Genomic DNA, 27,482 nt, shown 5'->3' with positions numbered 1-27,482 from the left:
GCCCAAGTTCATACTGATTGCTGTAGGACAGGCCAGTAAATCGAGGGACAAGTTGTTGGGGCAAGGAATAGTGACTTTATTCATAAAGCCAGCGGACCAAGAAGATGGTGGACTCGTGTCCCAAAGAACCATCTTACCTGAGTTAGAATTCAGGCTTCTTTTATACTAAAAGGGGGAGAGGGTGAAGTCAAACATTTCCTGGTTCTGGTCAGCCTCTGGAGGGGACATGTTTGTCCTTCTTGCAGTCATTCACAGGTGGGCCTGGTCAGGATGTTTCCTGTGAGCTAAACAAAGGTGTTTTAGCTTAACATTCATTACCTGAGAGGCAGGGTTCCCAGAGATGGGCCATTATGTATAATTTAAGCTTATAGGCAGTACAGTATCCCTTTAGTGATTAACTTGTAGCAGAAACAATAGAAAACAAAAGTTAAAGTAAAAGAAACAGATCCAGTATGGAGTCAGGTTTGTTCTTCCCTAGTGCAGTATGTTAGAAAAGACACAGCCAGGGTCGCATTGTGAACCTTAGCTATGTTCTTAAAACCTGGGGACTATCCCCAAAGTCTGCTTATTTGGACCTAAGTGACCTTTGCCACCCTCATCGGTGCAGAGAGGCAGAGAGAGAAAAGGGACCCAGCCTTGTCTGAGTTACCACTGCAGTTCCAGCTCTGTGAAGACGATCAAGGATGATATGGAGGGCAGGAAGGGGCAGCAAATACTAATACTGTTGATTAAATGCCGAGTATATGCCACCCACTGTTATATTTAATTTATCCCTCTATTTTATATCTATCTGTTTATACACACATATATATATATATACATATAATAGGTATTATTTTATATCCGTCCATCCCTCAACAAACCTGACAGGGAGATAGGGTCACCTGTTTCACAAATGGAGAATTCAAGCTCAGAGAGGGTAACGCACTTGTCTGAAGTCACACAGCTAGTCACAGTGATAAGCGAATGGGCCATTGGGTGATTGTGCTGGGGCTTACCGAATCAGCCTTGGCTGCCCTGGCTCACTCCCCATTTGCTCCGCCCCCTGCAGCCTGTGTTGGTGGGGAGGCAGATGGCATGGACTATTCTGAGAAAGATGGCTTTCCCGTGGCTTTTTCCCACCCCGACGTTGCAGGGAGTTAGTATTTAAAAAATATCTGACCTTCTGGCTGGGCCTTGCTATTTTTATTTCTGGAATGTCATGCTTAATAAGTTGGGTGGGTAAATCTGTCTTGTGAGATGTGTTTATTTTTTTCCTCCACAATCCACTTCTGCTCTACAACTGTTGCTGCCTTTCAGAAAATGATAAGAGTTCACAATAGACCAAATCTCTCAGATGGATGTCCTTGCATTTTTTTCTCAATACGAACACTTGCTCCCTTTTATCTCTCCTCCTTTTATAGTTGATGGGGATTTTGATGCTAGAACATTAGCAGTAAATGGTTCCATATGTCTTTCATAGACTTCCCTCAAATATTAGCATAATATTTGTTCTTTGTAACGAATTTTATTAATGAAACTTTTTTTAAGGTTGAAAAAAAGGACCGAGATTAACAGAAAGAAAGCCTGTGTGCCTTCTATCCCGCTCCACTGAATTCTCTGATATTTTGTCAGATTGAAACAAAGAACTCTTACAGTTGAAGTTCATTGTGTGCCCCTCTGATCCCATCTGACAGAGGGTAACCACTATCCTGCGTTTGCTATTTTCCTTTCCTGCACGTTTTCAAAAACACTTTCACTTCTGGATGTATTCGTTCAAGTAGTATGTTTTTCAAGCTTGATTAAGTGCTGTTCTGCAACTTGCTTTTTTCATTAAGCATTAGGTTTCTCAGATTGATCCATGGTGATTCATGCCACCCCAGCTCATCAAACTTCTGCCTTGGGGAGTATTCCATTGTGTGAATGGACTCGAGTTTTTGTCCATTCTCCTTTTGATGAACGTGTGTCTTGCAGTTTTGTGTTACAGCAGTGCCACGGTGAATGTTCTCTTGCCATTGTCTTGTACGTGCTCCCCCCCAGGCCTGGGGGGTGTCCCAGAAGAGGACTGGCTGGGGTAAAGTGTAGGCACGTCTTCCACTTTACTGGGAGTTGCCGAATTGCTCTTCCAAGTTACTTCATCACGTGCAGCCTGTGAGCTCATGTTGTACCCCATCATCTCGCCACTTGAGAATGGCAGACTGCAAATTTTTGCAAGTCTGATGGGTGTGAAAGAAAACTTCCTCGTTTCATTAATCATTCTCTGATGACAAGTGAGGCTGAGATTGTCTGAAGTGGCTGAGTTTTCTCCTCAGTGAACGTATCTGTTCATTCCTATGCCCCGACCAGTTTTCTATTGGGTGTCATATTTTTTTTTTCAGTATTTTTAACCATTTTATTTATTTATTTTATTAAAAAAATTTTAATTGAAGTATAGTCAGTTACAATGTGTCAATTTCTGGTGTACAGCACAATGTCCCAGTCATGCATATATATATATATATATATATACATATATATATATATATATACACACACACATACATATATTCATTTTCATATTCTTTTTCATTAAAGGTTATTACAAGATATTGAATATAGTTCCCAGTGCTATACAGAAGAAATATGTTTTTATTTATTTTTATATGTAATAGTTAACCTTTGCAAATCTCAAACTCCCAAATTTATCCCTTCCCACCCCCTTTCCTCTGGTAACCATAAGATTGTTTACTTTATCTGGAATTCTGTTTCTGTTTTGTAGGTGAGTTCATTAGTGTCCTCTTCTTTCTGTTTTTAGATTCCACATATGAATGATATCATATGGTATTTTTCTTTCTCTTTCTGACTATCTTCACTTAGAATGACGATATCCAGGTCCATCCATGTTGCTGCAAATGGCATTATTTTATTATTTTTTATCGCTGAGTAGTATTCGATTGTATAAATATACCACAACTACTTTACCCAGTCATCTGTTGATGGACATTTAGGCTGTTTCCATGTCTGGGCTATTGTAAATAGTGCTTATTTAGAATAGACTTTGATGGTAGGGGACACTAACTTTGAATCTCAGTCAAATATCACCTTCCCCATTCCCCCCAAAAAAGAATTCCATTCTATTCATTTATAGATCTGTGTTACAGAAAATTGTTCTCAATTATTATAGTAATATTTTGAATTTCATCAATAAAAATTTTGTGGAATATTGTTTCTTCTGGTCTTATATAAATATCAGTGTAATATGTGTTATTTGGCCTCCTGATCTGCACAACCTAAAATATTTATTATTTAGCCTAAAAAGTTTGCAGACCCCTATTCTAGCTGTATGTCATTGGGCAGGTTACTTCTTCCATCTGTTTCCTTGTCTGTAAAATGGGCATAGTGTCTATTTCATAGGGTTATTGTGAAGGCAGAAAATGAGAACGAATGTTAAACTCTTGCCAGGTGTTAATAGCTTCAATAGATGTTAAGTTTTCCTTGGTGAAAAGTCAGTGATCAACTTCTTAAGGGCTGTTAAGGGGCGCCTAGGAGGGATAGCAGCCAGGGTTGGGTGGGGCTCAGAGCTCACCTTGGAGAATTAGCTTCAGGGGTAACATCTCCCAGTGTTGCTATCCAGCCCGAGCTGTGGACCTTGGACCTTGCAAGGGCTGCATCCTGACAGCTCTGCAAATCCCCACAATGTTAATGCCCCTTGGACATAATTTTCCTCATGAAATGCAATGAAGCATAACTAAAAAATGAAATTAACAGCTTCGGGCCCTTAATAAGGCTATAAATACAGTACAAAAATAATTTATAAAGCTATTTCCTGGTGAAGAACTGTCCTTTTCCTAGACCTCTTCACTTTCTCTTTGCTTGCCTTATTAATACAAGCTAGCCACTGGCTTTCTTTGCTAACTCATCTCAAGAAGGAAACAAGGCATTTGTCATTTTGTAACGGTCGCCGCTTCACAGTCAGGCAGGCTGTGGGAAGTGTGGATGCTGAGAGGACAGCTAGGCTCACTCACTGTCCCAGCGACTTCCTCCATCCATAAACTGTTCCTGCAGGAAGATGACACCCGATCTTCCTTCAGGGTCAGTGTAAATATAATACACTGTATTCGTAAATAGGAGATCTGTGTAAATAGGAAACCTGTGAATGCCGAGGGTAAGCATTCTGGGGCTGAATCCATGAGCCATTTTATAACTTCTCACCAATGTCCCTGGGCTATATCTTCCTTCTACAGGTGAGTAAACTGAGACTGAGGTTCCTGGAATGAGCTCGCAGGGTGGGCAGGGCAGTGTGTAGCGTCTAGACAGGGCTGGAGACCGGCTCTGCTTACGTGCTTGGAGACAGAGGCTCATCATCCTCACTCCAGCTCAGACATCCACTCATGGCTGCTCCCACCCCCCCACCCCTGCCATGACAGCCAGGATGCTCCCCAGGGCACAGCTCTTGTGGGAAGCAGTTGGTTTGATGAAAACCAAATGGCTCTGGGAAGTGCTCAGGACAGACGTCTCTGGTTCCATTCGACAGCGGTAACCACCACTTGGAGCAGTCTGGGGTTGAAGGGATTTTCCAGGGATGTTTACAAACAAATCGTGGCAGACCCGCTCACTTGGTGCTTTACATGTGCCCGTGCGTGCAACGTGTGCGTGTGTTTGAAGGAGCAAGTCAAAGGGAAAACAGATTGGTTTTCAGTGGCCTGGTAACGTTATGTTTGTTGGCACCAGACAGTGGGAAGAGGTGTATTAATTCTCCAGGGAGGTTTTAGGGAAGATCTAGTTGGGATCTGCAAAGTGGAACTCTAAAGCCGAACGTGTGTCTGTAAATGTGTGTGTGTGTCTTGCTTTGTTGTTCATGGAGCCTGCAGACCGGATGGTCCAGAAGTGGAGGATAAAAACGAAGGTGATTGGGCAGCAATCTGCAAGCAGGGTCTGTTGATAGTTTGCAGATACCAAGTCTGTATTGCATCACGATAAGGGGTGACCTCAGTGGGAGAAGATGAGCGGAGGGAGGAGGAGAATGAGGAAGTCTCCAGCCGGCGGAATAGAATTCCCATTGCTCAGCTGGAAAAATCAGCATTGCCTACTGCCTGTTCTTCTGTTCCAGGAGGAGCAGGATGCAGCAGCTGTCTTGAGTTTTGGCAGTGCCCCCTCATCACATAGAAATTTGTGGGTGCCAGAGATTTTGGAAGAGGCTCCTGCAGCAAGCTGCATGCTTTTGCCCAATGGGGGAGGATTTGGATTTTTTTTTTTTCATTCTTGGTGCAGATGGTGTAGTTATTTTAAGTAAGTGATGTGCTGCTGCAGTGAAAATGGGCAACTCTTTTTCATTTTTCAGCTTAATGAAAAAAGAGAAAGGAGAAGGAGAAACCTTAGCTAGCCAACTTCGTGCTAATGCTTGTCTTTTTTGGATTCTAAATGTGTCCCAAGACACTGAGATGGGATAAATATTTCAGCCACTAGAAAGTCCTACTGTCGGGCTGAAAAGATTTCTAACCTCTTTTAAAGCAGACAGGGTAGTAATTTATTTGCACAAATCCAGACACCCCCATGTCCCTTATTTTTAACCATGTATGTTCAGATCCTGCTCACCTTCTAGGGGTTTGAGGCAGGGGTAGATGGAACTTTCCAAGGAAAAGTGTGAGAGATGGGGATAAATCAGTAACTAAACACTTGGTTTTCTTCTGAGAGTGATCACAAATATTTGTTGAGAACCCACTGAGCGCTAGGTGCCCAGGATGCAGAGCTACTAAGCAAAGCAATGCCCTTCTGCCTTTGGGAGTGTGAAGTCTGGTGGGGAGATAGTTACAGATTCATTGGTAAGCACAAGTTGGAATGAGGGAAAACAGAGGACACCACCAGAGTGAAAAACAGAGGAGCCAGCTTTAGATTGAATGTCAACGAAGAAATCTGAGGAAGTGATACGAAACTCAGGTCGGAAGGAGGAAGTTATTAGCCAGATGCACTAGCTTGCTAGGGCTGCCATGGCAAGGTGCCACGGAGACTGGGTGACTTAAACAACAGAAATTGATTTTCTCATGATTCTGAGAGCTGGAACTCTGAGATCAAGGTATTGGCAGGGTTGGTTTCTTCTGAGGCCTCCCCCCTTGACTTGCAGACAGCCGTCTTCTCCCGGAGTCTTCATGTGATCTTTCCCCTGTACCAGTCTGTGTCCTAATCTCCTCTTTTTATAAGGACACCAGTCGGATTGGAGTAGGGCCAACTCTAATGACCTCATTTTAACTTCATCACCTCTTAAAAGGCCCTGTCTCCCAATGCAGTCACATTCTGAGGTCCTGGGGGTTAGGACTTGAACATATGAATTTGTGGGGGGGACACAGTTCAGCCCTTAACACCCTAAACACCAGGTGAAATGTGCACGGAAGAATCGTAGTCAGTGGACAGCGTGTGAGGGGCACTGACTGCGGGGAGGACATTGTGTTCTAGGAGGTGGCTGGAATGAGGTTGTAGAGGTAGGCAGGGGCCTGATCACGCCGGACTTCGTAAACCATGGCAGGAGTTTTAGATTTATTATGTAGAGTTAAAGGAACCATCAGTAGCATTTGAAATCTCCCTCTGCTATGAGGAACTGGGCTGGGGGGTGGTGAGAAGTGAAAGTTGGAAGGTTGATATAAGCCGGGATGTCTCAGTGGCTCTCCTGACATTTCAGGCTGGGTGCTGCTTTGTTTGAGGGGCTGCCCTGCGCAATGCAGGTGTGGAGCCACACAACCGAAAATGTCTCCAGGCGCTGCTGTACGTCCCCTGGGGGGAAAAATTGCCTCCTGTTGAGAACCACTGGTTTAAAGGGGGCAGGAGGTCCTTGTGCCTTGGATTGGATGGTGCCAGTTTAGTGAAACACCTTAGATGGGTTTGAGAAAGATTTCTGAAGACAGAGTCAACAGGATTAACCTCTCTTTGTCTCATGCTTTTTTATTTTATTTTATTTTTTATTGAAGTGTAGTTGATTTACAATGTTAGTTTCAGGTATACAGCAAAACGATTCAGTTACACATATATATTTTTTTCTTTTCAGATTCTTTTCCATTATATGTTATTACAAGAATTGAATATAGTTCCCTGTGCTCTGCCGTAGGTCCTTGTTGTCTATCTATTTTATATATAGTAATCCCAACAACTCACGGACAAAGAAAACAAACTATGGTTACCAAAGGGGAAAGGGCAGGGGAGGGATAAATTAGGAGTTTGGGATTAACAGATGCTTCATGCTTTTAGTTTGGTGATATCATCAGTTCCCTAAAGCACAAGGCTCTGCGCCCCCTGCATGCGTGATGGAGTTGCTCAGATGCGCGCAAAGAGTGCCTCTCTGGGCTATCATTCACCCCCTGGGGACTCGTGCTCCTGCCGTAAAGCACTGTGAGCCCGTGGCTGGCAGGACCCCCTGTGACTAACCCACGTGGTTTTTAGTCACCCTTCTACTTGTCAAGCCCCGCCAGCCGCTCGACTCGCAGAGCAAGCTCTTTGGAATCTAATCTGGCCAATTTTCTGGCTCCAGAAACCTGTTTATCAGAATAAGATTTCACAGTTTCAGTGACTTTTCCAAGGGGGCTTGCCTTCAAGGAGCTAGCTCTGCAAAAGCAAGTGTAAATGATTTCCGAATAAAATGAAAGCAGTTAATGTTCTGGAGCCACGAAGAGTTCAGTGCTTGCTGGTGGAGCCCAGAGCAGCTGTTAGGAAAGAGGTGAACCGTGTAGGTTTTCGGAGTTGTGTGTGGTGTGTCATGCCAGGATCCAGCACCTGGCTGTTCTTCTAGCCTTCTCTCCTGTGACCCACCCCCTTCCAGCGTCTTGAGCCTCTGCCTAGAGGTGGTGGGCTGGTTTCACGTCCTTTTCAGGGTTGGTGGTGGTTTTCTCAAGTCTGGTCTGATATTGAGGATGGGCTCCATGGACAGAGTCCTGTGATTAGTGATGTCTGACTTGGAGGTAGAACTGGGGAGACAGGAGGATGATATGTTCGCAGGTCCTATCAGAGCTGTGTGTTTTTTAATTCTGTACCCTTTGTGCTCTGGGCTGAGCCTTCCCGCCCTGGTCCTTGCCGTCTTTCTGTGGGCGTGAAGGTCCCTTAACATTTCATCTCTGTATCTAGCAACACTCACTGCAAATATCACCTCTTTCTTGTGACCTTTCTTTGATGCCTTGAATTTTGACTTTATCTTAAGAACACTGAGGAACCATTCAGTGGCTTTTTAAAGTCAAGAAGTGCCATGATCGATTTACTCCTTAGAGAAAGTTCCCTCTGATCACAGAGGGGGATTGAGGGGGAAGCAGGGATCGCTTGTGGCAGTGGCCCTGGTAAGAGATGGCCATTTGGGCTGCTGTCACGGCTGCGGCAGAGGAGACTAGCCTGCAGGACTGGGTGATTGGCCATCGCAGAGGGTGCCTGAGTGAGGAGGGGACAAGGGAGGTTTTGTAGGAGCCTGGTGTGGGTAGTTGGGGCTGGATGAGGCCCTCATGTAGCTGCTCCTCTGGAACTCTTTGGTGCACCATGCCAGCTCATTTTCGGTAGGGTGTTTGTGTACTTTATGAATTCAGTGCAGTGGGGCTGACGGTCTGCAAGGACTACTCATGGCATCTGGGCTGATGTGGTACTGCTTCCTATGGCTGCGTCCTTTCCGGTTGGCTGCCCACTTGTTCCAGTTGTAAAATATTTTTAGTGTCACCCCTGTAGTACTTAAGCCATACAACAGGATGAGAATTCATTTCTCCTTGGAGAAGTCAGGGAACACTTCAGAGGGAGAGTGACGTGGAAGCTGTAAGCTAACGGGTGTGTAGGGGTTTACCGGGAGACCCGGTGGGTTGAAGGGCATTCCAGGTAGAAATAATGGTGCATGTAAAGGACAGTGGTGTGAAAGAAGCTGTGATGTCAGGGGTCTGGCAAGGCTGGTGGAAGAGGACCATGGACCACGGGCCCTGCTCTTCTCCCACTACCTGCAGGCAGGTCTGGACACCTCTCCTAGGACGTGGTGATTACGTCATTAGTGTACCCTTGTACCTTTCCAGCCCAGAGGAAGGAGCTCTAGCTTCCATCTCTGCATCTTTAGCATCTAATCCAAGTGTCTGGTCGTAAATGTTCAATAAATGCTTATTGAAGACTCAGGAGGGAGCCCTGGAGGGACTGGCCTTTTTTTTCTCATTTTCTCCTAAGACTGTTTGACTTCCTTATGGCTCCTGACCTCCCGGCCGTTTATCATACGGCTCAGATGGATCAGGTTGATCAGATTCGGGCCCCTTGACAGTCTGCACCTGGGTCCACTGGTACATGAATCCAGCACTGCTGCCCCATGGTCTTGGCCTTCCTTGTTTGCTTTCCAGCCTAAGAGCTGGCTCTTTGGGGTGAGGGCCTTGCATTCTGTAACTGTGTTCAGTGGGGTTCAGTCTAAACCTTGGGGCTCAGTGCCAAACCTCCAGGAACTCTTGGCAGGCAGTCCAGGGACCCTGGTACCCTCGTGGGGGTTAGAAGGCGTAAGCTGAAGTTTCAGTCTGGCCTTTTCTCCCCCTGTGACCTCAGGCAGGTCAGTGTTGTGGGCTGGGGCCCCAGTTTCCCAAGGCGAAATTATCTCCCAGTGTTCCTGCTGACTTGGCCCAAGTTCAAGGATTCTGTGATTAGAGGGCCACAGAATCTAAGACCTGGAAGAAACCTGTAGTTCCCACTGTTGGAGGCTCTGGGAGTCCCACGCTTACTTCTGTCTTGGAACTTTCATTTTTAGCCACTGTTGATGACCAGAAAAGAAAGTGTGGGTTTTTCCAACCAAGTTTTTTGACAGAGGGAGAAGAAAGGATCATGAGCACCCATTGTGGGCTAAGCACCAGCTCTGGGCTTTCCCTCTGTTTATTTAGTCGTCTCAGAATCTCCAGGGGTGGTTTAGGGCAGATTGTGAGTCTATTTCACAGATGAGGAAACTGAGGTCCAGAGAGGTGAAGTCACCACCGGAAGCCTCATGTACACACCTGTGTTGAACAAGAGCCTGTTCCGTTGTGGGGGCGTCGGGTCCTGGCCACTTTGGCCGCACTGTCTGACCTCCCTGTCCCCTCTCTCCTACAGAGAGCCAGCTGCTCCCTGGGAACAATTTCACCAACGAGTGCAACATTCCAGGCAACTTCATGTGCAGCAATGGCCGGTGCATCCCCGGCTCCTGGCAGTGTGACGGGCTGCCCGACTGCTTCGACAAGAGCGATGAGAAGGAATGCCGTGAGTGGCCCTTTCCTGGGGGCTTCAGGGGTAGGGACGCAGCCCTGGGGCTTCGTGGAGGAGTTCTGGGTCTGGCTCAGCCCTGCACACTCTGCTACAGTCTGAGGGGCCGGGGCCCAGGGCCAGCAGTCCTGCCCTCTCTGCCTGTGGCTCTGTCTCAGAGCAGCATGGCCTGTGCAGAAACGGGGGGACAGAGGACCCTTCCACCAGGTTCTACTCACCCCCACCCTGGGGTCCTCTCACTACCTTCACTTTACACGCCAGAATTCTGAGCCCCCAGAGGTCACGTAGCTTCAGCATCTCCTAACCAGCAAGCAGCCGACTGGAATTTGAACCTGGGGCTGCCTGACTCCAAGGCCCCAGCTGGAAACCACGTACACATGTTCTACTTTGTGCAGTGGTCTTGACGATGAAATAAGCTGGAGCGTCAGGTTAAGTACCCAGCACGGAGTTGGTACCGACTCGGTAGTAATTTGCTTCCCTCCACCTGCTCTCTTCTCTACCAGTCTGGCCTGGGCATCAGCTTTGAATGGGCACCCTCAGGGCCGAGGTTCTTTCTCATCCTCCCCACCCCTCTCCTTCTTCAGCCTCTTTCCTGTTTTGCGCCCCTGAAATCTGCGTGGGATTTGGGTCAATGGTGATCTGCAAGAAAGGAGGCACCTGGGATGTGAGCAGAGGGGCGTCCAGGGTGAGGAATGATCATCCTCCCTGCCCCGAGGAGGCGTATTTCTCTTCCTTGCCAGAGTTCGGTGCTGCAGGGTGAGCTGGGCTGTGGCCGGCGGGCCGGCAGGAAGCACACCCTGGGGGCGCTGGGCACGGGGTTGTCTGGTGCCCGGGGACCACACAACTGGACAATGATTCTTGGCTCTTTCCTGGGCTTTGGGCACCAGGCCACAGGGCCTCTCGGAGCAGAGAACTATGTGTTCTGGCTCTAAATCTTCTGTCTTTCTGGAAGCCAGCTGAGGAAATGAGGAGAGGATGATAATTTGAACTTTTAACATAACTGTTACTGGGATTTGAGGCTCAGTCTGCTGACGCACGGGAAGGAGCACTGGGCTTGGGCCCCACCTCGAGAGCCAGTCCTCTGCTCTCGTGATGTGCTCCCTCTGAGACTGACCCCTCTCTCCTCTGTCCAAGGGGTCCTGTCTCCCTGCTGCCTGCCCCGACTCTGCAGGGAAATTTGGGGATGGGATGGGCTGCGTATGTTACCTTGTGGGAAATACTTCATTTTGTTGGTTGTGGAGGGCTTCTTCTGAATAGCTCGTTCTGCATAATGCATTTTTAATCTCGCAGAATTGGAAAAAAAATATTAGGTGTATTTCAGCTTTCTCTGTTTCTAGCCTGGCTTCGAAATTGCTAGAAACGGAACGTTTGTAATTTGAGTTTCAAATGAGATAGTATGTGTCAACCCTATAATCTGTCCAGTTGAGAGCATTATTAAACCCTCTGAATACGTGAAACGATCATTTTCAGAATATGGTGTGTATTTGAACTCCAGTAAATGCAGATTGTCTTCAGCGGAGTTGGGAAAAGCCAGCACAGGACGAGTTTGTGACGGAATGTGGGACTGGGGGTTGCGAGCTGAGTTTTTATTCCCAGCTTTGTCGCTTGCAGCTGTGTGACAGTAGCATCCTCTGTGACATTCTGTGTCCTCTGCCAGTCCAGTTCCATGATTTCAGAATTCATGCATAAATGGGAAGGGCTGGTGGAAAGAGAAATAAAAAAGAAAAAAGATGGTGTGGGCAGCTGCCTGGCATGGTTTGGTTTGGTTTGGAACAGGCTCGTCTTGGCTATTCTCCATTATTTTTTCTCTTCGTTTCCAACCCTTCACCCCCGAGTGTAGTAGAGACTTAAGTGGCATTTATTTAGTCTTTTGATGAAAACACAATTTTAAAAAAACATACATAAACACATGCATTAAAAAACCCTCTCCTCTGCTGCCCTTTTTTTTTTTTTTTTTTTTTTTTGGTCTTTAAGTTATAAAGACAGGAGAACACTAGAAAGTTTAGGGAGGGAGGGAAGGGAAAGGGGGAGGGTGTAGCTCAGTGGTAGGGCGCTTTCTTAGCATGCACAAGGTCCTGGGTTCAAGCCCCAGTACCTCCATCAAGAAATAAATAAGAATTTAAAAAAAAAAAGAGGGAAGCAAAAGAAGTTCTAAAGCAAATTCTTCTTGCATTTCATATTTCTTTCATATCCCGTTCCAGTCTAGGACTTGAGGGTGTGAGCCCTGGAGAAGGACTATGTCCAAATCCCAGCTCTCCCTCCACCGCCCCCCTCCCCCGTCCCCCCAGGAAGTGTGATCTTAGGAAAATTACCAGAATGTTCTAAACCTTAGCCATTGGGAGGATCAAATGAGAATTCCTTAACCTCCTGGTACGTCAATTCCTTCCTCTCCAAAATGAGATAATCAGCCTCTAAGCCGCACTGCTGTGCAGTTTTAATGCGTGTTAAGCACACAGCACAGTGCTTGGCTCTAGCGAGTGACTTATAAACATTCACTGTCATTGGTCAGTCTGCACAAAGTATGGTCGTTGTCCCGGGGACGTGTAATTAGTAACCTGCTTTTTCTACGTCACTTTGGAGGCCTTTTGCCACGTGCCCATGTACGTAGCATATATGTAATTGCGGTTTTGTGAGGTTACCTACGAGTCCATCAGGTAGATGTGCCGTAACTGAATCATTCCTCTGTCGTTGAGTGTTCAGGTTTCTTTTGCTTTTTAACTTCTGCTGATCAAAATGTTTAGGGTCCATTAAGGAACTTATCCATACCCAGAGGGCAGAAATACAGGATGGTTTCAACTAGAGCCAGGACGGGCCGCGCTGAGGTCCTCAGAGTACCATGTGGACCATCTTTTCAAGGGCTCCCCGAGAGTGGCTGATTTAGAATTCGTGCCACCTCCTTCTGTGTCTCACTCAGAAGGTACAGAGCCCTCTCGCTGGTTCTTTGGAACAACTTGGTACTTAGAGGAAGGGGAGTGAGGTGATGGCCTCAAGTGCCCTGTGAAGTAGCTCTGGCATTCAGAAGAGAATACACTCAAAGAAGGGGAAAGTCTTGCCCTTTCCAAAGGGTGAGAGAGGGGCCGGGAAAGGTGCGTCTTCGAGGATGCGAGGCGGAGAGCATCTCTTCTGTATCCAAAGCAGAGGAAAGATTTTCATGAGACAGGAAGCAATGTTTTATTCTAAAGGTAATAAAGTTCCATACTGTCAAAACTGGGGGAACGGGGAGGAGAAAAACAGAATCCCACATAGAGTCTTTAACAGATCCACACTTGGCATCTTAGAAATTTCCATTCAGGCTTTTCTCCGGGGTAATCAGCGTGGGTATACAGCTTTACATTTTGATTTTTTTTTTCACATAGCTTTACAACATTTTAACATTTTCCTATGTTTTTTCCCCATATTTTGATGTCATTTTCAATGTTTAAATAGTGCATTCACTTGGTAGAATATCATTTATTTACTTATTTGGCATTTACGTTAGTTCCAGAAAGTATTATTTTTTTTCCGGTTCATTTAGTAGTTGAAAACAATTTACATATTTTAATTTTAACTTTTTTATATTATCTCAAGAGATTGAATGTTCTCCCATCCCCCTGTTGACTAGTTGTATTTCCCACTTTGTGAAATACCTATTGAAGGACTAGAATAAATTTCCACCTGGGTGGAGTCGTGAAATTTTCCACCTTAAGAGTTTTGAGAGCAGAGGCTTGTTTGGGATAGTCTGAGTGTATTTCTGTTCTTGGTTAGTAGAAGGCTCTAAATGATCGTTTTATCCAAAGGAGTTTGGTTTTTTTTGTTTGTTTTTTTTTTTTTTTGGTAATAAAAGGAATAAAGATATGTTTTAGGGCCACGTAGCAGTTCCATGAAAGCACGGATTGTGACAAGGGTGATGACACGCCATGACTTGGGCTTCTTTGGGGGCTGTCCTGTCCCAGGCACTGGACATTAGAGAACCCATGGACTGTCACTAGCCTGATGAGGAAGGGACTGCTGTTACCCCCAGAGGGGGAGACTGAGCCGCAGAGAGATGATGCAGAAATTGCCGGCTGTCCCAGAGAGCAAGTCCTCAGAATCTTCCTCCATCAGAGACCAGCAGTAGGATCATTCAGTCCTTCTCTGCAGGGATCTGTGTTATTCTGCTGAATGGGTTTGCACTGTATGTCATCACCACTAACCTGCTTTTGTTTTTAAAGAACGTTTAGAAACCTTGATAACATCTTTCCATAGACAGGCACACCTTGGAGATACTGTGGTTTCTGTTTCAGACCACACAGTAAAGGGATTCACACAAGGGTTTGTGTTTCCCAATGCCATGTGAAAGTTACGTTTACACTGTATTGTAGTCTCTGTTCAATAGCATTATGTCTAAAAAATAATGTCCATGGCTTTAATTTAAAAAATACTTTCTTACTTAAAGACGCCAACCATCGTGGGAACCTTCAGTGAGTCGTAATCTTTTTGCTGGTGGACGGTCTTGCCTCCATGTTGAGGTCTGTTGGCTGCTCGGCGTGGCGGTTACTGAAGGCTGGGGTGGCTGTGGCAGTTTCTTAAAATAAGACAATAATGAGGTTTGCTGCATCGAGTGGCTCTTTTGTGAATGGTTTTTCGGTAGCGGCAGTGCTGTTTGGTAGCATTTTCCCCACAGGACTTCTTTTAAAAGTGGAGTCAGTCTTCTCAAGCCCTGTCGCTGCCTTATCAGCTTAGTTTATGTCATATTCTAAATCCTTTGTGTCATTTCAACAGTCTTGACGGCATCTTCACCAGGAGCAGATTCCATCATGAGAAACCACTTTCTCTGCTCATCCATAGGAAGCAACTCCCCATCTGTTCAAGTTTCGTCATGAGGTTGCAGCAATTCAGTCACATCTTCAGGCTCCACTTCTCATTCTAGTTCTCTTGCTACTTCCACCACATCTGCAGGGACTTCCTCCGTGGAAGTGTTGAACTCCTTTAAGTCATCAACTTTGGAATCAACTTCTTCCAAACTTCTGCTAATGTTGATATTTTGACCTCTTTCCATGCATGATGAATGTTGTTAATGACATCTAGAGTGGTGAATCCTTCTAGAAAGTTTTCAGTTGACTTTGCCCAGACCCATCAGAGGAAGCACTATTTGTGGCAGCTATAGCCTTATGAAATGCATTTCGTAAATAATAAGATTTGAAAGTCAGAATTACTCCTTAATCCACGGGCTACAGAATGGATGCTGTATCAGCAGCTTGAAAACAACATGAATCTCGTCCATCTCCATCAGAGCTCTTGGGTGACCACGTGCATTGTCAGTGAGCAGTCATATTTTGAAAGGAATCTTTATTTCTGAGCAGTAGGTCTCAGCAGTGGGTTTAAAATACTCAGTAAACCATGTTGTAAACAGATGTGCTATCATCCAGGCTTTGTGCTTCATTTGTAGAGCACAGGCAGAGTGGATTTAGCATAATTCTTAAGGGCCCGAGGATTTTTAATGCTAAATGAGCGTTGGCTTCAACTTCAAGTCACCAGCTGCATTAGCCCTTAACAAGAGAGTCTTTCTGCCCTTTGAAGCCAGGCACTGACTTCTCTCTAGCTATGAAAGTCCTAGATGGCATCTTCTTCCAATAGAAGGCTGTTTTGTCCACATTAAAATTTGTAGTCACCTTCATGAATTATCTGGATCTTCTGGAGAACTTGCTGCAGCTTCTGCATCAGCACTTGCTGTTTCCTTGCTCTTCCATACTATGGGGATGTCTTCTTTCCCTAAACCTCATGAACCAGCCTCTGCTGGCTTCATACCTCTCTTCTGCAGCTCCCTCAGCTCTCTCAGCCTTCAGAGAATTGAAGAGTGTTAGGGCGTTGCTCTGGATTAGGCTTTGGCTTAAGGAAATGTTGAGGCTGGTTTTGACCTTCCATCCAGACTATTAAGACTTTCTCCTTATCAGCAATAAGGCTGTTTTACTTTCTTATCATTCATGTGTTCATGGGAGCAGCACTTTTAATTTCCTTCCAGAACGTTCCCTTTGCATTCATTCACAACTTGGCCAACTGTTTGGCTCAAGAGGCCTGGCTTTCGGCCTGTCTTGTCTTTCAACTTGTCTTCCTCACTAAGCTTGATCATTTCTAGCTTTTGATTTAAAATGAGAGACATGCATCTCTTCCTTTCACATGAACACTTAGAGGCCATTGTAGGGTTATTATTTGGCCTGATTTCAGTATTGTTGTGTCTCAGGGAATAGGGAGGCCCGAGGAGAGGGAGAGAGATGGGGATGGTTGGTCAGTGGGGCAGTCAAAACATGCACAGCTTTTATCAGTGAAGTTCACTGTCTTTTATGGGTGTGGTAGGTGGCTCCCCATAACAGTTATAATAGCAACATCCAAGATCACTGATCACAGATCATCATGACAGACATAATGATGAAAACATTTGAAATATTATGAGAATTACCAACATATGACACAGAGACACAAGGTGAGCAAATGCTGTTGGAAAAATGGCTCAATACGGGATTGCCACAGACCTTCAATTTGTAACAAACTCAGTATCTGCAAAGTGCAATAAAATGCAATGGGGTAAAACGAGGTATACCTGTCAATGATCTCTGAAATGGCTCTCAGTCCTGGGAACCTTCTGAAAGAAGACAGTGTCCTTTATTATTGCCCCTTGCTGTGATAATAAAGCAGTGATCCAAATTTCTAGAACACACGTGTGACCAGGGATCAAGAGCCTTAAGGTGCCCTGCCAGCTTTGTGTTGGATTGCAGCTGCCACCTCTCTGTGTTCTAACCAAATGGGGGAGAAACCTTGGAAGGCTGAGATCTGTGTCACAAGGTGGTTCATTTTCTTCTTTGGAAAATTACACTGATTGTTATCTTTGACTAGGCATGTCTAGACTGTTAAAGACTCAGGCCCTTTGTGTGTGTGTGTGTGTGTGTGTGTGTGTGTGTGTGTGTTGGGAGGGGGGTGGAGATGGGGCTAAATTCAAAGATCTTGTCAGGTGATAAAATTTTAATGAATTTCCAAGTCCAGAGACATAGAAAAGTGGGTACAAAAATGGAATTTGAATTTTATTTGCTTTTAGTGTTCCTAGCCATTTCTTGAGCACGACTTTTAATTGCTCTTATGTGATGGCAGATATCCAAGAGGTCGGGTTGAAAGGGCAAGTTTGGAATAATGATCACCAGGAAATATAAAAGAGGAGGAAAGCCAGGGCAGAAACGCTTCCTTTCCTTTTTATGGTTTTTCCCCTTGGTCTGCCTCTAGGTGGCGCCACATAAGTTTTCTTTTAAACCTGGAGCTCCAGGGCAAGCAGAGAGGGAAAAAAAACCCTGGATTCTGAGTTATTATCCTTACCAAACTTTAGCAGTGATTCAGCTATTTCACTAACGCCCCTAATGCTTGGCTCACATGCAAAATGCCCCAGGAAATCGGAGGTTCCACCTGATGGATACAGCTTGCTGCTTCCTCTTTTAGTCTGTCTTTTCGCGGAGTGGGATGATGACAGCTGATGTGCCGGGAGGGCAGCCTGTAGATGGATTGTCGGAGGCAGCTACTGTGGGATGTAGGCCTTCACTCCAGCGGGTAAAAAGCAAAACTGACCCAACACTATTGTTATGGGTTTAATTGTGTTCCCATCCTCCTCCAATTCATATGTTGAAGTCCTAACCCCAGTCCCTCGAGTGGGACCTTACTGGGAGATCAGGCCTTTATAAAGGTAATTGGACTAAATTGAGGGCATTAGAGTGGGCCCTATCCAACATGTCCTGTGGAAAGGGGGAGTCTGGACGCAGATACACACAGAGGGAAGGCGATGGGAAGACAGACAGAAGACGGCCATCGACAAGCCAAGGAGAGGGGTCTGGAGTAGATCAAGCCAACAAGAGGGGCCTGGAATGGATCCTGCCTCACAGCCCCCAGAAGAACCAGTCCTGCTGACCCTTTGCTGTAGGACGTCTGGCCTCCAGAACCAAGAGACCCGTTCTGTTGTGGTACTTGGTTACAGCAGCCCTAGCAAACCAGCCCAGACGCCTACTCCCTCTCGTTCTTAAAAAATTGTTAAGTGGTGATTGACGGCTGTCTCACAGCTGTGCCACAGGATGACATTCTCAGACATCCTGCTTCTATTTTTTTCCTTTAGAGCTTGAGAGTAAGAATCTCACTGTTGTGGGTTGAATTATGTCCCCGCAAAAGGCATGTTGTAGCCCTAACCCCCCCGCACCTCCGAATGTGACCTTGTTTGGAATGGGGGTGTTGAGGATGTCATTCATTCAGATGAGGTCATCCTGGAGTCGGGTGGGCCCTTAATCCAGTATGATCCAGTATGATCCAGTATGACTGGTGTCCCTATAAGAGCACTGTGAAGATATGAGGGACGAAGGCCAGGTGACAACGGAGGCAGAGATGGGAGGGTTGCAGCTGCAAGCAAGGACTGCCGAGAATTGCCAGCTGCCCCCAGAAGCTAAAAAGAGGCAGGGAAAGATCCCCTCACCCCGCGTCTCAGGCGGGGTGGGCCCTGCTGACACGTTGAGTGCAGACCTGGGGCCTCCAGAAATGTGAGAGAATACATTTCTGCTGCTTACAGCCCCCGGTTACGGCAGCCCTGGGGATCTCACACACACACTTCCCAGGGACGGCTCAAGTGATCTGGGCTTCCGTGGGCCTGCCCAGCCTGGTAGGTGTGGACCTTCTTTTCTCAACACCCTCCACCGTGGTGCCCAGGCCCCTCTGGGAGCCACGCTGTCTGTTTCTGCTGGGGCCACACTGCCTCGTCACATGATTGAGATGCCCCATTTTTCCTCCAGGTCTTGGATCCGGCACACTGTTGTTAAATGCTGAATTTCAAAAGCCTTCTGAAGACGCTGAGCTTCAGAAAACAAAACTGGCACTTACAGGCATCTAGAGGACATCACTGTGGTTTAACGCTGTGTCCGTTAAATGCTTCAGAATGAAAACTCAGTCCTTCACAGCACTAGTCGTCCGGAAGGACTCCAAGACCTGTGTGTGTTAATGTTGCCTCTTTTCTAGCTTAAGTCATCTTGTTTGTTCATGTATTTGTTTTTAAACATCTCAAGCAATTCCAGGCGTGGCCCCTACTTCACTTAGTTTCTTTAGCCTCAGACGTAAGACCATAAATCCTGTGGTTAGGAACAGGGGCTTCGGGCTCAGCCTCTATTTATGACCTCTGAGGCTCTAGGTACCAACTTACCTTACTCTACACCAATGTCCCTACTCCAGGGGTGAGAGTTAAAACACTTAGCAGGTGATATGTTCAGGCCATAATCCAGGTTCAAAATAAGGTGAAGGTCAGCTCTGAGGACCACAGGGCATTGCTGTTAGTCTTAAACCATCTAATGTACGTGAGGCTGGGAGCTGGGGGACCTGACCCGGGTGAAGCATTCGGTAAGTGCTGACTGACATCATTCCCTCTTAAGTGCCCGTGATGTTATCCTCAGCCCTGAGTATGCGGTGACGTTCTGGTCCTGCAGTGCTAGATGTGACTGCTCCAGCTCACCAGCTGCTCACGTCCCCCAGAACCACACACCCCCTCTCTTCCAGCTCTCGCTGTGAGAACCAGAGCCATAGAATCCCCTTCCTTTGCTGGGTCAGTGTCTTCTTTTCACTCAACAGAGGCTTGAACACACAGTCATGAGCTCTTAGGAAATTCTCTTTAGCTTAGAGCTCCAGGGAGCTAGCCAGACACCGAAGCCACTGTACAAGGAAAGAAAGCAAATATTTGAGGGCTTGGGGTGAGCTGGGAAGGCTCTTTGGGTCACGGGGAGGAGGGGGTTGAAAGTAGCTCTCCTGCCTTCAGCTGGGAACCTGAGTCTTCCTGGACCCACGCTCGGCCCCCACCTGCCGGAGCCATCCCAGCTCTGCCTGAGTCCCGCACAATTAAACCGCTAAGTGGATTTTGATGATGGTATTTTGCAGCATCGCTTGAACAGTCTCCTAAAGTCTCTGTCTTAAAATTCTGTTGGCCTGAAACCAGCACCGCTCCCTGCAGCCTCCAAGGTCTTGGACTTGCGAGTTGCAGCCTTCCGGGTCCTCGACCCCCTCCCAGATGTGCCCTTCGTGCCCTGTGCCGATGGTGAGGAGACTCGCGGTCCAGATGTTGGGATGGCAGTGTCAGTTCCCAGGTAGTCACCTGACAGCTACACAGGGACAGTTTCCGGCTTCTCAGGCTACACTTGACCTTAACATGAATTTGACCTGATGCTTGCTTTTCTAAAAGGGACCCTGGTCGCTGTTTGAAGATGCCAGCAGTTTTACCCTAGGTGGAGAAATGCAAAGTGCTCCAAAACGTTCTGGGTAGGTCAGTTGCCTGGGGCAGCTATCACAAAATGCTATAAACCAATGGCTTAAAACAACGGAAATTTGTTCTGTTGCGGTTCTGGAAGCTGGACATCCAGAATCAAGGTGTCCACAGGGCCGTGCTCTCTCTGAAGGCTCTAGGGGAGGGCCCCTCCTTGTTTCATCACTGGCATTCCTTGGTGTCTTAGACTTGTAGATGCAGCTCCAGTCTCTGCCTCTGTCATCACGTGGTGTTCTCCTTGGGCAAGTGTCTCTGTGTCCAAATTTCCCTCTTCTTAAAGGGTACCCGTCGTTGGATTTAGCTCCACCCTCATCCACTGTGACTTCATCGTAACTTGACTGTATGTGCACAGACACTATTTCCAAATAAGGTTCCATTTTCAAGTTTCAGGACACTAATAACCTGCCACGCCAGGTGCATAGTGACAGGACAGAGTGCCTGCTAGCCAGCGTCCACCCCAGGACCAGGCCTTCATGCTCAGCTCCCTGGACATCCCTGTGCTGGCTGGGTTCTCACTGCATCCACGTGGGGGTAATTCGTTCTTACTATTTTGTCCCTCCCCTTATAGCTGATGGTCATGAGGAACAGGACCAGGTGTGTCAGTAGAATAGTAGTTGGAAAAATCTAGGGAGAATGCTCTAGATAAGAAAATATAAATAAATTAATTTAAAAAAATCAGTTATATGTAGTCTTACTTACATGACCTGGCATCTTGATTTGGCTACTTCCGTAATTTTAAAAAAAAGGTACTCTGAACGCTCGTTAGTGTGTATGGCAGCCTGTGAAAGTCCAGTGCCTTGAAAAGCCACAGGGGTGAGGAGGTGCTGTAACCAAACTAATGCCTGTAGCTCACTGACTTCCAGCCCATCTGGGAGGAGGCTGAGCTGTAAGCGTTTTTGTCCTCCAAGGGGCCATGAAAAAACATGACTTCGTTGCCAGTGTTTCTAAACCGGGAACTTGCACATGAAAATTGGGATGATTAGGATTTTTTGGAATTGGATTTAGCCTTAGGATGCTCCGCACTCAGAGAACCTTGTCTCCACTCTGTGTCTCTCCTGTGTTTCACCCTCTTGCTCATTTGACGGCCTCCAGTGTTTCTTTAGTTCTAAGGTGCACGATCTTTTCACATTGTCAGGTCTCTGAAAGTGAGATGCCTCTTGTAATCAATGGGGTGAGAAAACACGGGCACTAGTTTAATTGGCAGAGTCTTTTTCTTTCTTAGTTATACGTAAACTAGAGGCATACCTTGCGACTTGTGGTGTCTTAGAGTCAATGAAATTGAGAGTATTTTCTTGGATTGTTAGCATATGGCGTTTCAACCCCACATGCTGACATTTCAAGACAGGTAACTACCACATGAGTCCATTTTCCTTGGGGCGCTTGCCCTGCGTGAGGATAGAAGGCAGGTCAGAGTGGGAGGTGCCTGACTCTGGGGCCACGTGGCCTGAATTGAATCCTGGCTCTGTCACATGTAAGCTGTGGGCCCTGGGGCAGGGTACTTAGCCTCAGTTTCCTTAAATCCCATGGAATTTTTATGAGGATTAAATAAGCTGAAACCTGGAAAACCCTTCAAACTGCTGCTGGCACATAGTAAGTGCTCAGTGACCGTTAGCTGTACTCTTATTGGCAGTGTGGAGTCACATTTCTGGTTCAGATCCCAGCTTGCTACTGGCTAGTCACTTCCCTTCGGAGCCTCGGTTTCTTCATCTGCAAAATGGGAGCAGGTTTGGAAAGGGGACTTGAGAGTCAGGTGTGCTGATGTCTGGCACATAGCGGGCACTTAATCCGCTTTTCTATCTTCTCCCTTCCCGAGCAGTGCGTTATTCCCTGAAAGGAGGCGTCTCCAGGGTTGCCAGAGAATTTTTGATCCTGGCTCCCTCCAGCTTTTGCAGTCATCAAATATGGGCTAGAAAATGCTCCCTAGATTCTAACAGCTTCTCAAAACTAAGGAAGGTGGACCATTCTATTTCAGAAATACCGTGAATGTTCAGATCAGCAGCACATTAGTCAAATGAGCAGTCCCCTTCCCCAGACCGTTTTCAGAAGACAGAACCCAGGGACCCTGTGTTGCCCTGTTTTGAGGGGTGCCGTGCTATGCGGCAGCCTAGGTTGAGGGAGCCCATGCCAACTCCATTGTTCTCAAGCCCTCATCATCTCTCTTGGAAGGGAGAAGAATCAGACTCTCTACCAGAGGTCCTGGTGCCCCCTCCCTTGGAGCTGGGACAGGAGACCCCAGACTCTGGTTTGCAGGAGACATTGAGCCAAGTCTTATCTCCCCCTAAGCCTCTTCTGGTTTCCTGGGTCCCTCCCAGGTGATAATGGCAACTGCTGTTTGGAACCTGCTGCTGTCTTGGAAACTACCAATTTAAATACCAATAAAAACACCAGCTGAGAAGTTAGTGGCATGGTCATCCTCAAGTCATCTTTTAAATCAACTAACTCTTTTGGACAAATACTGGCCTCACTCCGTCTGGCCAGTCCTCCCTGCCACTTCCAGACAACTTTGTTATTACCAGCTCTGCATGCTGCCTTTTCCCCGCCTGCAGGGGGAGAATCTTAATGAAGCGCTCGGCACTGGGAGGGTTCATGTTCTTGGGTCCCTGGAACGCGTGCAGCCAGGTTGCCTGGACCCTGTCATTCAGGCAGTGCTCTCGTTGCCAGGACTTGGCTGGAACTGCAAGATGTAGTCAGTGGTAACACGCTCCATAATTGCTAATAAAATTTAAATGGCTGCAAAATCACAGAACATCAAAAAAAAAATTCTTTTTCCCCTGGCACATCCAGACAAATCTTGCTGACCCAAGTGAGGCCGTGAGGCTGCAAGGCTGCATGCAGTCTTTTTATTTATGTATTTATTTATTTTTATGCAGACTTGCACTTTCGTCTGTGATGTAGCTAGTTTGCAATATCCTAATGGCTTTTTTTTTTTTTAAATCAGAGACAGATGAGAAAGTAATAATTAAAAGAAGAGGATGCGACGCATTCATATCATTCAAACACGTGACCAGAAAGTTTCGTTTGCTAGTAACACTTGAAGGCTAACTTCTGGACTGTTTAGATGGGGGTAGAGAATCTTTGAGGTCAGAAGGTGACTGTATACCCCTCTTAAAAAAGGATTTCAGAAACTTCTAGCTTTTCACAGGGTTACTACCGTGTCCTTTGTTAAGATCCCTGCGAGAGGAATCCCATAAAATGTAGGGAATGCCTTAGGGCTGAAAAGGCTGTCAAGGCTGTCGGGTTTTCTAGATTCAATAGTTGGAAGACAAGGGACTGACATGGGTTACACGCAGGTGCTCCGTGTCCTACAGCCCGGAAAAGCTTCAGGTTAACTCCACATCAGAAGACCTCTGTGACTCCTTTGGAAAGGCGTAGTTTGCGTGTCCCTGGGTTGTTTATTTCTGTCCTCAGCGCCCTTCATTTTGGGGAGGTGTGGGTGTGGAGACAGGTGATCAGTGTCTCTGATTCGCTATGCAATTTAAATATGTGGGGGCACAAGACCATCTTGGTTCCTGCTGTCTCTTGTCCAGGGCAAGGGTTGTTCATTTGCTTCTCCAGTTCCTTTGGGATCTAATGGTAAAGGCCGTGATCTTCACTGACTTCCTGAGTGAAGAGCGAGCGCCTTGGGGAGGTGTGGGGCCCTGCTGGAGGAACAGGAGATTCTAGCGAGGAGGCTTTCGTGGCGCACTGAGGCCATCGTGTACCCCAAAGAGCAGTCTGGGCAGCCCTCTTGCTCGATGATTTTATGTATATTTTTTTCTTGGCCGTTTGGAACCTCTGGCTGATGAGCGGGGAGCCTGCCTGGGGCTGCGCGTGCTCCCGCGTCTGCTCCAGCCCATCACCGTGGCTCTGCTGCACATCTTTATGCCTTTCTCTGTTGAGCTCCTGGGCACAGCCTGCTCCTGGATGCTCAGCCAGGTAGTCTCACTGCTCTCAGTGGCCGGGCAGCAGCCAGGCAGCCAGGTGGGAAGCCGAGTGAGGCCCTGTCGGATGGCAGGGAGCTGGTGGTCCTGATGCAGAACATGACACATCTCCGCTGCTCACTGTCTGGCATTAAAAGCCAAGCGGGGTTGTACCCAGCTCCTTGGGACTGAGGACACCAGCCAGTCTGATGCTGGAAAGGGGTGAGAGAGAGAGGTCAGCTGCTGCCCACAGTCAAGGTGTGTTTCCAGGGTGCAGCAGTAGTGACAGTGTGGGTGCTCAGTGCACCCTGCCCCATCCCTGCCACCACTCAGGACCCCCTCTGAGCTTCCCCTGAGGTGGGAATGGAGGTGAGGTACCGCTTTTCTCTGTTACCCCGTTTAGCCTTTTCTTCTCGGTGTGCTGGGATGTTAGTCCTAGTGGTTACTTGAGGAAGAACCCGTATGGCCGCCCTGACTTTGGGGATAGGACCAGAGAAGCCATTAGGACCCAGGCGCTGCCACTGTGTTATTCAGGTCTGTTGTGATGCAGATGCCAAGACAGGGTGAAGCGTCCAAGAAATTTCTTGCGTGTGGGGGGCAGGGGAAGTCAGGGAGAGTGGAGATGGGCGTTGGGCATTTGTGGAAGGAGAAAAGGAAGGAAGCCTCATGCGATGAGGGCCACGAACAGTTCAACCAGGTCCCCAGATGTCCTGGAGCCGAAGGTACCTGTCGGAGGAGTCCCAGTCCTCGCGGGGATGTGCGGGTCTCAGCATGCCTGCCATGCCCGGCCAGTGGGGGAGAGCGGCCTGCAGGAGGTGTGGCTTTGGCTCAGTTGTGGCAGCAGGTCCAGCTGGGCAGAACCTGGGACCGTCAGTTGTGCTCCCTGCACCGAGAGCTGGTGGTGCATTTTCCTGACCCCTAGAGCCGCTGATGAGCTCTGACTGTGTATTTGTTAATACACTGAACAAACATCTGTGGAGCACCTACTGTGCACTTGGCACTTGCTGATATGGGAGCAGATGGTGAACAAGGAAATCCCTGTCCTAGGAGAGGCCCGAGTCAGCAGAGGCGATGAAGCAGGGAATAGGGTGTGACCCACGCTGGGAGCGTGCCATGGGATCCCACAGGAGGGACCTCTGTGTCACCGGGGGCATCCAGAGAATGTTCTAGGAGAAGCCACTGTCTTAAGCTGAGACTGGAAGATTCAGGATGAGTGAACCTAGCAAGAGGTGGAGAAACTTGCATGGAAAGGGAAAGCCTAACAGGTCAGAGAGAAGGCGGTGGGTGTTCAGGTCTGCCGGTTGTCATTCCGGTGGCTGTTGGGGAGGAGGAGCGATTCTCAGGGGTGTCTAGAGCAGTCTGTGGTGGGGGGCAATCGTGTGGGGCTTGTGAACCAAGGGAAGGACGTCAGCTGTGTGTCTAGGGGTCAAGAGACTGATGAATGGGTCACATCAAGCTCTACCACTTCCCAGCTGTGCGACCCTGGGCCAGTTACTTAACCTCTCTGTGCTTCAGTTGCCACATCTGTAAAATGGGATAGAGGTAGTTCTGTTTCCTGGGGTCACGAAGATTGAATGGCTGTCTGTGAGGCTCTTAGAACAGTACCTGTCACGTGGTGAGCATTCAGCAAATGTCAGGTGTCGCTCTTGTCATCACTCCATGTGTTCAGAACTGTCCTCAGTGCCTGTCAGCTGTCATCGGTCGCCAGGCTTATCAAAACAACACAACTAATACATTTTCTGAATGAATGATGGATCGCTTGTGGTGTTATCTCCACGGCTCAGCAGGAAGTTGCTCTGAGTAATATTGCCAAAAACAAAAATGAAAAATGAAGAAAGAAGCCTCAACGACGAAGTTTTCCTTGAGTTCTCCCTTGAGCAGCAACGGAGGGAGGCTGTCAGCTGTTCCCCACCGGGGCTGCTGGGCTCTTAGGCACAGTCCTTAGTCAGCGTTTCCTACAGCATGCTTGGTCGGTCGCCCGACTCGTGGTCAGTGTAGATGTGGGGACAACTCAGAACCCGCTGAAACAGAATGCCAGTGAAGCCCAAGAACCTGCACCTCAACAAGCAGCCCAGGGGAGTCTTGGGCCCGGGAAGTTTTGAGACGTTTTTGTCCTGTGATGTAACTAACAGTCTCATGAGGGAGGAAGTTACTTAGGACGAATCCTGCTCTGTCAGCCTCTTTCCCTATCAGGGGAGAGGGGATACCCGACAGAGCACCCCTCCTGAGCAGCCCAGGCAGGTAAGGCCAGCTAGTGTGCTGGCCTCCAAAGCAAAGCGTTTTGAATAGAGAGTGTGAAGTAACGTGCCGGCGATGTGCTCAGGGTTAGTGCTTTGTTTTGCTTTTGAGGTGCTTTCACGTATATTGTCTCCTAAAGAAAGCAGATGGATCGCTGGTGCCATCCCTGCACTGCCCATGAAAGAAAATGACTTTATCTGAGCCCGAAATGCAAGTCCCACCCAGAGGTGCCCGGCCTTTGGAAATCTCAACAAGGAACGCCGACAAGATTTAATTCCCATTAACAGTGGGTGTCTCTGGGAGGTGGGATAATGGATAGCTGCCCTTTTCTCACTCACCGTAATTTTTGCACAGAATGTGGTGTGCTTCCCAGTGCCCAAGCCTGGCACGAGCCTGCCTGGGTTTGTCCTGGTTCCTCTGCATACTGGGCAAGTTGTCGAATCTCTCTGTCCCTCAGCTTACGCATCTGTAAAATGGGGAATAATCAAATGGTACCGACCTCATAGAATTTATATGTATTTATTATACCTGTTAGGTGTTTAGACAGTGCCTGACACTTACTAAGCTCTTGAGAAAAATTAGCCATTATTATTACTACTGTCATATCTCTACATCCCTGCAACAAGTAGTTTTGGGGTGATTTTAAAAAAGTGTATAAAGAGGAAGGCTGCCCAGATCATAGAAGCTCACGCGTGAAGGTCTAAAAAATCTGCCCTGAAGACCAATAGGGGTTCAAGAGGATCCAGCCCTGTGGTTTGGGGTCTGATTTTTTCATCTCTGCAGTGAGGGGTGAGAGTCCCGTCAGTGTATCAGCCTGTGCTTCTTGGGGTGCCAAGGGCTAGTGCCCCCGGGGGAGAGGGGGAGCAGCAGAGCAAAGGGGCTTTTGGATGCGGACC

At 47.4% G+C, this 27,482-nt stretch overlaps 1 protein-coding gene across 6 annotated transcripts in view; it reads left to right on the top strand.

The window, feature by feature from the left end:
• Positions 1-27,482, top strand: part of LDLRAD3 (low density lipoprotein receptor class A domain containing 3) — a 227,365-nt gene that overhangs the window by 59,006 nt on the left and 140,877 nt on the right. For 2 of the 6 annotated variants that reach the window (XM_074372168.1, XM_074372167.1), the window contains exon 2: positions 10,021-10,167. The exons of 1 other annotated variant lie outside the window; for it this stretch is intronic. In XM_074372168.1, the coding sequence (XP_074228269.1) occupies positions 10,021-10,167 (147 nt within the window). Of the gene's footprint in view, positions 1-10,020; positions 10,198-27,482 lie in introns of those variants that run through there. 3 more of the 6 variants (XM_074372166.1, XM_074372169.1, XM_074372170.1) reach the window with 2 other exon arrangements.

Source organism: Camelus bactrianus, chromosome 10 (assembly GCF_048773025.1).
Source record: "Camelus bactrianus isolate YW-2024 breed Bactrian camel chromosome 10, ASM4877302v1, whole genome shotgun sequence".
Taxonomy (NCBI): Eukaryota; Metazoa; Chordata; class Mammalia; order Artiodactyla; family Camelidae; genus Camelus; species Camelus bactrianus.
The sequence above is the reverse complement of the archived record's forward strand: the minus strand, read 5'-3'. Positions and strand labels throughout refer to the sequence as shown.